Genomic DNA, 12,507 nt, shown 5'->3' on the forward strand with positions numbered 1-12,507 from the left:
CGTTAACTCGTTATTATCATGTTAACTCGTTATTATCATGTTAACTCGTTATTATCACGTTAACTCGTTATTATCATGTTAATTCGTTATTATCATGTTAACTCGTTATTATCATGTTAACTCGTTATTATCATGTTAACTCGTTATTATCATGTTAACTCGTTATTATCATGTTAACTCGTTATTATCATGTTAACTTGTTATTATCATGTTCACGCAGCAAATGAATAACGCCGACAATTATTTTAACGGCGTTAATACTGTTAGGTTTCGTTTTCCTCCTTAATTTCTCTCCTCAGCGTCTATGAACACACACACACACAACACTCTGGCTGGGGGCCGGCTTTCCAGCTTGAGATCGAGACGGGGTCCGCCTCAACAAGGATTACATCCAATCACATTGAAGCTTGCGTTGTCTTGACTAACAGGAAGGCGGGTCAAAAGCAAGCTGTTGGAGAGAGCTGAAGGTCCGGTTCTGTTGGAGCGGCAGAGTTTGGTTCACAAATGCACCATGGAGTTTGTTCCTCATATCGGGACCAAACACAGTTTTACTGGAGAGCACAATTAAAAACAAATGGTGCTTTGTCTTCTCCATAACAGGTGGACATTTCTTCTCCTACTCTGACTGACATGTTCCCCCTTTTGGATTGAATCATTATTAGACACAGGGACTGCTGGATATGGGCACAAGTGACCCCCACAACCAGTAAAGGAAGAAGTGGGTAAAGATAATGAATGGATGAATGAATGGATGAATGGATGGTGTTTTTCAGCTTACTTTTTCTTGATGTTTGGACACAAGCGCAGAACATCTTCCTTGCAGGCCATTTTGAACTTGTAGGAGAACCTGAAGTCCTTCATTTGAACCTGAAAGTTGAGCACATGAGAAAAGAGAGAAGTGTTTCATTTTATCATTATTTTCACCATTTTCTGATGACAAGGGACTGACTGGTGCCATTTTGGTCAAACATCATAAATGACATAAGGCAAGATCTCACATTTGTTAGTAATTGAAGGATGTGTTCAGAATGACTCTCAGCTACCACCACACCAAATTCAGCACAAGATCTGGAAAACTGAATGAGCTACGGCCATTTTTCAGTTGGTTTGGGTCGATGATCTGTGGAGGCCATCTTTAATTTGGATGAACATTTACATGAAGTGAATGCTTTTTAAAAGGTTTCTTTAAACTCCGTCTACTGGTTCATGAGAAAATTTGCAATAAACTAAAGATTGCACACACTGGGAAGTAATTTGCCTAAAGAATATACAGGTCCTTCTAAAAAAATTAGCATATTGTGATAAAGGTCATTATTTTCCATAATGTAATGATAAAAATGAAACTTTCATATATTTCAGATTCATTGAACACCAACTGAAATATTTCAGGTCTTTAATTGTTTTAATACTGATGATTATGGCATACAGCTCATGAAAACCCAAAATGCCTGTCCCAAAAAATTAGCATATTTCATCCCACCAATGAAAGACAAGTGTTTTTAATACAAAAAACGCCAACCTTCAAATAATCATGTTCAGTTATGCACTCAATACTTGGTCGGGAATCCTTTTGCATGAATGACTGCTTCAATGCGGCGTGACATGGAAGTAATCAGCCTGTGGCACTGCTGAGGTGTTATGGAGGCCCAGGATGCTTCGATAGCGGCCTTAAGCTCATCCAGAGTGTTGGGTCTTGCGTCTCTCAACTTTCTCTTCACAATATCCCACAGGTTCTCTATGGGGTTCAGGTCAGGAGAGTTGGCAGGCCAATTGAGCACAGTAATACCATGGTCAGTAAACCATTTACCAGTGGTTTTGGCACTGTGAGCAGGTGCCAGGTCGTGCTGAAAAATGAAATCTTCATCTCCATAAAGCTTTTCAGCAGATGGAAGCATGAAGTGCTCCAAAATCTCCTGATAGCTAGCTGCATTGACCCTGCCCTTGATAAAACACAGTGGACCAACACCAGCAGCTGACATGGCACCCCAGACCATCACTGACTGTGGGTGCTTCACACTGGACTTCTGGCATTTTGGCATTTCCTTCTCCCCAGTCTTCCTCCAGACTCTGGCACCTTGATTTCCGAATGACATGCAAAATTTGCTTTCATCCGAAAAAAGTACTTTGGACCACTGAGCAACAGTCCAGTGCTGCTTCTCTGTAGCCCAGGTCAGGCACTTCTGTTTCTGGTTCAAAAGTGGCTTGACCTGGGGAATGCGGCACCTGTAGCCCATTTCCTGCACACGCCTGTGCACGGTGGCTCTGGATGTTTCTACTCCAGACTCAGTCCACTGCTTCCGCAGGTCCCCCAAGGTCTGGAATCGGCCCTTCTCCACAATCCTCCTCAGGGTCCGGTCACCTCTTCTCGTTGTGCAGCGTTTTCTGCCACACTTTTCCCTTCCCACAGACTTCCCACTGAGGTGCCTTGATACAGCACTCTGGGAACAGCCTATTCCTTCAGCAATTTCTTTCTGTGTCTTACCCTCTTACTTGAGGGTGTCAATGATGGCCTTCTGGACAGCAGTCAGGTCAGCAGTCTTACCCATGATTGCGGTTTTGAGTAATGAACAAGGCTGGGAGTTTTTAAAAGCCTCAGGAATCTTTTGCAGGTGTCTAGAGTTACGTTGTTGATTCAGATGGTTAGGTTAATAGCTTGTTTAGAGAACCTTTTCATGATATGCTAATTTTTTGGGACAGGCATTTGGGGTTTTCATGAGCTGTATGCCATAATCATCAGTGTTAAAACAATTAAAGACCTGAAATATTTCAGTTGGTGTGCAATGAATCTGAAATATATGAAAGTTTCATTTTTATCATTACATTATGGAAAATAATTACCTTTATCACAATATGCTAATTTTTTGAGAAGGACCTGTATTTTCTAAATACGGAATAAATGCTCTAAATGTACTTTCATTATGATTCTTAATAATAATTAAACATTATACAAAAATAAACTTTCATACTCTTTCACAAAAAAAGGTTAAATCAGGTCATCTGAACAGTTTCTTTAAGGGAGAAACGTTTCTCCTTGGACTTCCGACTTCAGCCTCCTTCCCTGTAACAAACCACAGGTCAAAGCTCATTTAGCCATGCTGTGCCTTGAGAGGAACAGTGAGAGGTAGTGCAACATTAATAAAGCAGCAGCTTATTATATCGTTACAGACTAGGTCCAAGTCTCAACTGTGGAACAACACGGCTAAAGTTAGCCATCTTGTTAGCTGCTAAGGACCGTGTCTTTAGTGATACGATAAGAAGCAGCTTTATTAATGTCACTCTACCTCTCACTGGAAGACTTGAAAATCTGTGTAGTTTGTCTTTTTTACCCGTCTGCGCCACCAACTTCTCACAGCCCCTCCTTCTCCCTCAGTGAATACAAACACAGCCTCTCATGTGCTGCTTCACACACGCTTACTAACATTAAGGCGGCGCAGCTGAAGAGGATCGTTATTTGATATATGTAAATCATTTCTTTTTTTAGACATTTATTTTGTGCAGTTACAGCTGTTTGTTAGTAAATGTGCCTGTGTGACACTTGGGACAAAGCTTTAGACTCTGAAATATATTTTTGTTATTACTTTATGGAAAGAAAAAAATATCAAGGTATATATCATATATTGCGATTTATCTTTAAAATATTGAGATATTAATTTTGGTCCATATCTCCAAGCCTAGTTCCTCACTTAAAGAAACTGGCCAGATGACATGATTTAAGCTTTTTTGTGATTTATCTACCTGGATGATTGAGCTTACAAACCTTTTTCATACTCTTTATTAAAAAGTACAAAACAAACAGATTTCCACAAGCTAAATTAACAATGAAACTCCAGTTTGAAAAAAAAAAGGTGTGATTAGAAAAATGAATTTATAAAGTAGCAGAAAGAAATGAGCATGCCATTCTGATAACTGACCAGCTGGAAGTGTGTAACGCCGACTGCACACTTGTCGTTCATCTCCTTCTGGTGTTTATTCTGAACCAAACACTCCATCAGGTCACCTGTATCAATCTGGTTATCTGCAACGTCCTGCAAACACAGCAATTATAAAAATAGTTGAAAATGCAGTTTTTACTACTGAGAAGAGACTTGCTGAGTGTAATTAGTTGGAGCGCTCACATGGCAGTGGGCCTGGATGATAGGATCACAGGCTCTGATGAGCAGAGCGTCAATCTGGATGTCCTGAACAATAAGAAAAAGATGGAAACATGATCTAATACTAACTGTAACACAATCTCTGTCTCCTGGTTTAGTTTAGGTGAACTCTGACCTCTGACTCCAGCTCTGTCAGGTTGCCAACAACTTCTCTGCAGCTGGACACAAGATCTTCCAAATGATCCTGCAGACACTCCAGTTCCTACAGACAGCAACACATTTACAAATGAATTATTTAAAAGATGTCGTTTTCTATCTTGTGTTTTGAAAAGGTCATGTTTTTGGTACCAACAGGACAGAAGCGGTTCAGGTGTGACTCGCCTGTCCCATGTCCGTCTTTTCGCTGCACCACTTGCCGAGGTCAGTCATGCAGCGTTTCTGCAGGTCCGGATCCAACTTCACATCCAACGCTCTCTGGTGGAGGATCCTCTGAACCTCAACTTTACAGTCTCGAGACAACTAAAACACACAATGTTGGAAAACTTGTTCTTCAAATTCAATAATTCTCAGTCAGGCCATATGACCTGACTGAGAATTATTGGATTTGATACCTGGATGATTGTGCATGAACTTTGCTGTTCTTCAAATGTGCTGCTGCAGTTTAATGAATCCATGACAAATAATTAGTGGATAATATTTCCAGATATGAGCCAATTTTCATCATTTGTATGTGTAATACAAACTCTGTTCAAAAGCTAAAGTATAGCTACACTTCACCACTTGCATTTGTCGAGGGCGGATGCCTTTCCCCTCCTCTCCTCCACTTTGCTTTGTTGCTCTGTCCCATATGTGAAACTGCTTCTGAAGCTCCCTCTACATATCTTCCGAACCGTAATTTTGCTATGGATCTGGTCAGTTGGTCTCTCAACGCAATTGATAAAATTTTCTCAATGACGAGACAAGCTTCAGGTGAGCCAAACTGCCCTGATGACATGCATGCAGCTGGATATGTCTCTGGGGGAAGTGGAATGTGATCTGTCTATCTCTGCTGTTGATCGAGGACGTCGAAGATGCATATATAATTTGATTTATGATAACAGGTTTCCTGCCTTTTGGAATCATCTGGTTCCTGGTTTATCAACATACAAAGAAGATGGCTGCAGCTAATTTGGCCCTGGTCAAGCTGCCAGCCTTATGTGATGGTTTGCTCTGTGTCTCGAGCACCCAGACTCAATTGCTTAGCGAACTGAACCGTAAATTGGATGTGATTTGTGAGAATCACTGGCCATTTGCAGCCCCTAGTACTCGCTGGCAGGATGGATCAGATCTTGGGGAATATTCTCAGGCACAGACCAGCGGTATGTCCACTTAATTTGGACGTTTCGGAATCTACCTGAGACCAGCAAAGATTTGAGGCAGATAAAATTCAGTAAAGTTCTGCCTGTCTCCAAAACAAATGTTATTTATCTGAATTCGGCTCCCTCGGCTGGCCTTGGCAGGCCATCTTATCTCAATTTGCCTGGAGGCTCTGTAAATCTGATGCTCTGCCCCCTCCCCTCACACCGAGGAAGTCTACGGATCTATCGAGGGAAACCGGCTGAATAAACATTGTGTCATCATTTCAGGACTCCTGGATTCTCACTGGCGCTGTTCTTAGCCAACCTCGGCACCCCCAGAGAATGTTTATGGATCTCACCAGATGGAACTGGCTGATTATTCCATCTTATCAGAACTCCTACAGTGCCTCTGGGAGCATCCTTGGACATGCTCACTGCCCTTGATGTCTTCACCTCCCTGCCGGAATGAATACATCACTATGTGATTATGTGGGCGGGGTGTTTTTTTTTTTTTTCAATTTCATGCAATCTCTCATTGGCCATTGAGAGAGCCTGTTCAGAATTTGTTTTTGCCTCCAAATCCTACATGTTGTTACTGTCACAACTTTTTGTCTGTCTAAACATGTCTCACTTGTAAAAGAGTCTTCAAGGCTCATTGTGATTTATCTGTATAAATAAAGGCTAAATTGAATTTAATTGAATAGCACCAAACAAACAAGCAGTATGCTGATGCCTCCCACTGCTGAAGGATTCGTATAGCGTGCACACACACACACACACACACACACAGACATGCACATATGATTTTGCCTTAATAATCAGGTTTTTGATAGTGAACTTGAACGGTGTTCACATGCCTAGATGCCTCCTCGCGGTGAGGCTGCGCTGAGGCTGCACTGCGTAGCAGCATGTCCCTGGGTGGTGGATTGGGAATCCCTGTTATTGGTGTACAGGGGTGTACCTGAATAAGTTGGAAAGCGAATAGGGTGCCACAAACTAAAAGCAGTGGAGCAGGTGATGCTCAATAGCCTTGGTAGGCAACTTGCCTAGGAGAAGGAAACTGACTTAAAACCTAGGCACCGTCAACAGTCATTAGCCATCCACCCCCGGTGGATGGTAAGTTGACAACTGCGTTTAAAATGAGTGGACAAGAGACCAGCCCCCATTACCAGGCCAAAGGGCATTATAAAACCTCTGAGGGCCCAGCCTGTGGTGTCTTGGGTGCGACTGTCGCTGTGGTCATACAACCATGCCTCTGGCCTGTCTGGTAAGAAAGCTCTGATGGAGAAAATGTTAAGGGGGGCGATGCACTCTCCGAGGACAAATGGTGTCTCTCTTTAACACAAGAAAAAAGAAAAAGAAAAAGCGCAAGAAAAAGAATTCAAGTTTTTTTCTCTAGTTTGGCTGCTGGGAAAGGGTAGCTGGCAAATGAGCCTCCTAGAGGTTTGGCAGCTGACAAACCAAGACCCAGCAAGTCGAAAGACAGCACTGGAGATAGAGCTGGGCCTTGCTCTCATAAGTGAAAGAGGGCTGTGGCCTCGACTCCAGGCAGTGGAGGCAGCCCCAAAAAATACACTGCAATGGGTCTTCAATGATATTGGCTGTTGGTGGGGAATTGCAGGTCATTATCTTTTCAGATGATGACATGCATATATGTCTAAAAAGGAGGCACGTGAGCACTTGCGTGCTACAATCGTGAGGCTCATTGACCAGGCGTTGGACGACAATCCGGTGCCACAGTTTTGTGAGTCAGATCTTGTGCAGGGCACCTGTTGTGTGACCTGTGCAGACAAGTCTGCCATGGACTGGCTTGTATAAGCTGTCTATGAGATTCCAAGATGGGAGAGCAACAGATTCATTGCCAAAAGGGTTCAGGACCTCCCAATTCTCAAGAGGGTTGGCATGTTCAGAAGGTCCTGGGTTCAATCCCCTGTTGGACCTGGGGTCTTTCTGTGTGGAGTTTGTATGTTCTTCTTGTGCTTGTGTGGGTTTTCTCCGGGTACTCCGGTTTCCTCCCACAGACCAAAGACATGTATGTTAGGCTGCCTTTAGGCCCAGGCCTCCCTTGCAAAAGAGATCTGTGATTTCAATGGGATTTGCCTGGTTAAATAAAGGTTAAATAAATAAAAAATAAAATAAATAAAAAATAAAATAAATAAAAATGTTCATGCTTGGGGAACTTGCAGAGCCCCAGGTGGTTCTGTGCAGACGCCGAAGGAAGAACCCGGGTCAGCAGACATAAGTCTGAAGGGTGGGTCCTGTTGAGTAGCAGATGTAGTGGACCAAGGCCTACGTCGAAACTAAGTCTAAGGTCAAAACTCTTGACCTTTAGAACCTTGTGGGACAGAAGCTGTCATTTCATGTATTTGACTCCATAAATACAGGTTCACCCATCCTGAGACTTTCTTTCTTGAAGATTCAAGTGAAAAGAACACTCTCTTTTTATTATCATTACTATCTTACAAATGTTGATAATCAAAGTGTCTTAGTTCAAACCATTTTAGATGTTGCAGTGAACTAATCAATTTTATTAACTGAGTAATGATTTTATTCTCATGTTAAAAGCTGTGCAGAATTATGCATTTTTCTGATTTCTGCTTTTGAATGAGCAAGTGTGTGCGTTCCAAGGTTGGACTCAAACGAAAAACAAGTTGTTATGTTAAAACTGTCATGTTTTAGAATCCTCTCAGACGTAAATAGAGATGTTTTGCACCTGTTTCTTAGACACGTCAAAACAGAATCCTCTCGGTCTCTGAGAACATTTCTGAGCTGTCTCATAACAATTCTCGCTGTCTCTAACCCCTTACGTCACAAAAACACACCCCTTCTGGTCGTTTCTGACCAATGAAAAATCCCAAAAAGTGAACCGGGAAAGAGCCTTTAAAATGTCAGTACTTCCTGGTTTACACAGACTCTCAGGGACACGGAGAGACTCTACAGAGACTCACGGACTCACGGAGTTACAGAGTTGGAGAGTTGTCAGACTTCAAGAGTTCTGTGGGAGTTCCTGACATGACAACGAAGCTCTTCCGAGTTCCATGGGATTATAACATTTTCCACTGAGGTGAATGTGTGTCGAACAGAGCCTCGCCACTACTTCTGACGGGCAACAGCCATTCTAAGGAGACGCTGGACCGGTAGCGTTAACGGAACACCATATCTGCTGATTATCATCAGAGAGGTAATGGGTCAAGTTTCCTACCAAGCGTACCGAGGCGAGCTGGGCTTCTGATGGAGAGTGTCGGTTCTGGAAAACACTTAATTTCCCTCACACACCATCCTTTACTCCCTCTAAACTTCTTTCCATCTTTAAACTTTCCTATGAAGTAGAAATTCTCCCAGATATTTAGAAATGTCTGTGTAAAGTGCTTATTCACATCCGTGTGGGTAAAAGTCATAGTTGTACAGTTTTATACATGTCTGTGGTGCAGCAACGGAAAAATCATGGCCGTATGATTTTTCCTGATTGATTGCTTTGTTGTTATTTTCATAATTTGCCAAATTAATGTACATGTTTGATGTTAAATTTGATTCTGTAAATAAATGACCGCATTCATTTTGATGGGTCAAATCTAAATGACGTCTCACGTTTGCATTTCCTTAAATTCAATGCACGTTTTATTCAGTCCAGAAAAATGAGGAACTCGCGTTAAATGATGAATACATCCCAGCATCTGTTCATCTACACAGACTACTGGTCAATTTCTGCTTCTTGGCATGGACAATAACTCTCTGTATATTTTACAGACCTGGGGAACAGGCCCTACTATGAGTTGGGTCAGCTGACCTTTAGAGTCAGTGATAAAGTAACAAGTGAGACCAAGTAGTGAATCCCACTATACCTCTTAGTCTCTCTATGGCTGTGGGGATGAAGGAATCCATACAGAGCAACTAGCATAATTACCAAGATGCCAGTACATTACTATGTACTTGCCTTAGCAGGATGCATACAGGCATAGCTCTCATCCAACTGCCTTGGATAGTAAAGGCTTTGGTACGAGACCAGGGATTCCCTGGGGGCACACTTCTATATGATGTGAGCATCCATATACCCAGAGCAGCAGTAGCCCTGACAAGAGGCATGAGACGCACTGCCCCACCTAACAACAGGTGATGCTTTAATGGTCAAATTGGACATTCAGTCAAGTGGCAAATGGCAAGTCCAGACCAATCTTACAATCATTGTAAATGTACATCCAATGCATAAATTGTGCATTTAGTTATCATCATTGGGTGTGGTGAGTTGACACACTTCTACAAACCTTTCCCACTCTCTTATTAACCTTTCACTGTAATAAATTTAACAGAGGACCTGATAATTCAACTAGACACGGAGCACATTCAATGAGCTCTATTTTGAAAAGACTGGTGGGAGTCAGCACACATCTGTGGCCATGCACTGGAAAGTTTCGCAAGGTGAGACAGGGAAATTCAGGGCACAGAAACTTGGTCAGGGTGAGGGGATCAGTCAGAAGCATGAGATAATTGTTGGACATTTACTTGTGCAAGGCTTTCAATAATCTGGTGCCCGATAGAGAACAGGGGAGAGTTTAAATGCTATGACTACCAGGTGAGAAGAATTACGCTGATCACAGCGGAGCAGATGGGTGTGGTGAACAGACAGACATGAATCCTGACATTCCCACTCTCTTTTAAACACTTCATATGCTCTTAAAACACTTTGGTGAGGGCAATGACAATGAGATGAATGTACAGTACTGCAAAGCATGTACAGTACACACATTTAAAAAAAAACTGCGATACAGTGAGGCCGCAAGAAGTGAACTGCGATATAGCGAGGGACAACTGTAACAGTACAATGTTAAATTATGCTACCTTCTAAATAGTGTTGTAGTACTTGAGACCGGTCTTGGTCTTGACACCGGTCTCAAGACCACTTTTTGATGGTCTCAGTCTTGTCTCGGACTCGATCGCATTTGGTCTCGGTCTTGTCTCGGTCTCTGTCATTGAGGACTCGGGATTTTATTTCAAGACCAGTCAAGACCACAACAGTTGAAATATCACTAAATTGCCTGAATATTGTCCTGTTTATTTGTTAACATCTTTGCTTTTATTGGATGCAAAACATACTGATTCAAATCCAATCGATAACGTGAGCCATTGCTAAATGCATTTTTTGTTACCGCTGTCACGCCCACCCTCTTTCACTCGCACACGTCACTCCCAGTGTTGCCAGATTGGATGGTTTACTGCTAATTGGGCGGTTTTCATTTTGATTTTGCTGGGAACTCTGGGAAGATTTTTGTTGTATTGTTGCGTTTTGCCACATAATGTTAAATTACCTTGGTTTGTACTGATGTGCGTTCATGTTCAAACCGTGAATATAACAATATATTGATTGGGTGGATTTTTGTGTGATGTGGTGATTTCTAACAGATTTTTGGGCTGGAAATCCTCGACTATCTGGCAACACTGGTCACTCCAAGAAAGTGAGAAGTGATTGTCTGGACGCGGGAGAAGATATCTGTTATCAGTTATAAAATTTGGCTATTTAAATCACAGAGAATACACTTGTAACTAATATCCATTAATATAACTTATTTAGGTGTATATCTACTAATTTATTTAAGCCACTGTGCAACTATAAGGTTATCCTTGGTGTTGAGTTTGGACTTATGAAGAGTGTTGTGCCACTGCAGTTTTGTAAGGCTTAGCATGTGATGAAACTGCTTCCATTTTAACAGTTGTGTAATTTTATTGTTGAATCACATGAAGTTAAGCCACTGAATGTCTGATTTCTTTGTTATGTAGCTTTGAAAACTTATAAATTCATTCAACCTTTATTTAGACAGGTAAATCCCATTGAGCCTCGAGGACTCATTTACAAGAGAGACCTGAAAAGCTGAGAAGCTGATATATTCATTCAAAAGCAAACAAAGTTGCAGTATATAACTTTTATTAAAAAAATATATAATCAAAAAATCATTTTATTTATTTTATTTGAGGTCTTGGTTTCGACTTGGTCTTGCCCTCCCTCGGTCTTGATCTCGACTTGATCTCGGACCCTAAAAGTCCTGGTCTCATCTCGGTCTCAGTACACTCTGGTCTTGTTCTTGACTTGGTCTCGGGTTAGGTGGTCTTGAACACAACACTACTTCTAAGAGATACAGCCTTCTAGTTCAGATGAGATTGGTGGTGGTATGTATTTTTACTAACCTTGGTTCAGATGAAAATTTTCTGATAACCTGACATCAGACAGATTTTGTTGGACTTGTGTCATCTATGGGATGTTCTGCTTGACATTTTTTTGTAATAAATGGTTAACATTCAAGCTGGGTGTAAAAAAATGATATGCTGCTAAAAAAGGTTAATTTGTAAATAATTTCTCATTTAAAAATGAGAAACTTCAGAGATTCACATCATGCCTTGTGAACTCTAATATTTAACCACAACTGATCAAAGAATGTTTAATATGATTGACCTCTTGTCAAATATGTATAGATCATTTCATATTACAGGCTGAAATACAAGGAAATAGGAAAAATAAGAAGGGAGGAATTTATGACAAGGTTCTTAATAACTCAACTCATCATAATAGACACCCACTAAGTAGAGTTTTAAATGATCATAAATTATCAATTTAACCCCTCACCAGGTTCACTGATTTATGTGAAACAGACAGAGCTCTTACCTGCTCATCTGGTTTTACCTGTTAAATTTAAGAACATCAAAGTTACATCTGCTGAAAATATGGTACCTAATCAACCCTAAACTGAAAATCTTTTTCTATCTGAATATTTACACGTCAGTGTCGTCTTGAATACCAAGGATATGTGTGTGTGTGTGTGTGTGTGTGTGTGTGTGTTTGGCGTCATTTTACCCGCCGTCCTTGCTCCTCTGTGCGATAGGCATGTCGGTATAAACAGGAGAAAACTGCCCCTGGCGGCATGAGCTCACTGGTCTCATTCCAGCTGTGTGTGTGGCAGAGCCGTGCAGCATCACCCTGACACTTCCTATACAGGATGGGGTCCAGCCTGAATAATAAAAACAAGGAGAATCTTCAAATCAGCCAGATTATTATATTTTTTTATCCAACTACATACTTCCTGCTGTGTTCA

General features: G+C 41.4%; 1 protein-coding gene across 1 annotated transcript in view; it reads right to left on the bottom strand.

Moving 5' to 3' along the window:
- LOC119430274 (Golgi apparatus protein 1) overlaps positions 1 to 12,507 on the bottom strand; it is a 56,717-nt gene that overhangs the window by 21,776 nt on the left and 22,434 nt on the right. The window contains exons 11-16 of the mRNA XM_037697718.1: positions 12,270 to 12,423; positions 4,473 to 4,610; positions 4,267 to 4,353; positions 4,116 to 4,178; positions 3,912 to 4,025; positions 779 to 867 (exon numbers count right to left, since the gene is read on the bottom strand). Of these exons, the coding sequence (XP_037553646.1) occupies positions 779 to 867; positions 3,912 to 4,025; positions 4,116 to 4,178; positions 4,267 to 4,353; positions 4,473 to 4,610; positions 12,270 to 12,423 (645 nt within the window). The remainder of the gene's footprint in view (positions 1 to 778; positions 868 to 3,911; positions 4,026 to 4,115; positions 4,179 to 4,266; positions 4,354 to 4,472; positions 4,611 to 12,269; positions 12,424 to 12,507) is intronic.

This window comes from Nematolebias whitei, chromosome 2, assembly GCF_014905685.2.
Source record: "Nematolebias whitei isolate Nwh7 chromosome 2, NemWhi1, whole genome shotgun sequence".
Lineage (NCBI taxonomy): Eukaryota > Metazoa > Chordata > Actinopteri > Cyprinodontiformes > Rivulidae > Nematolebias > Nematolebias whitei.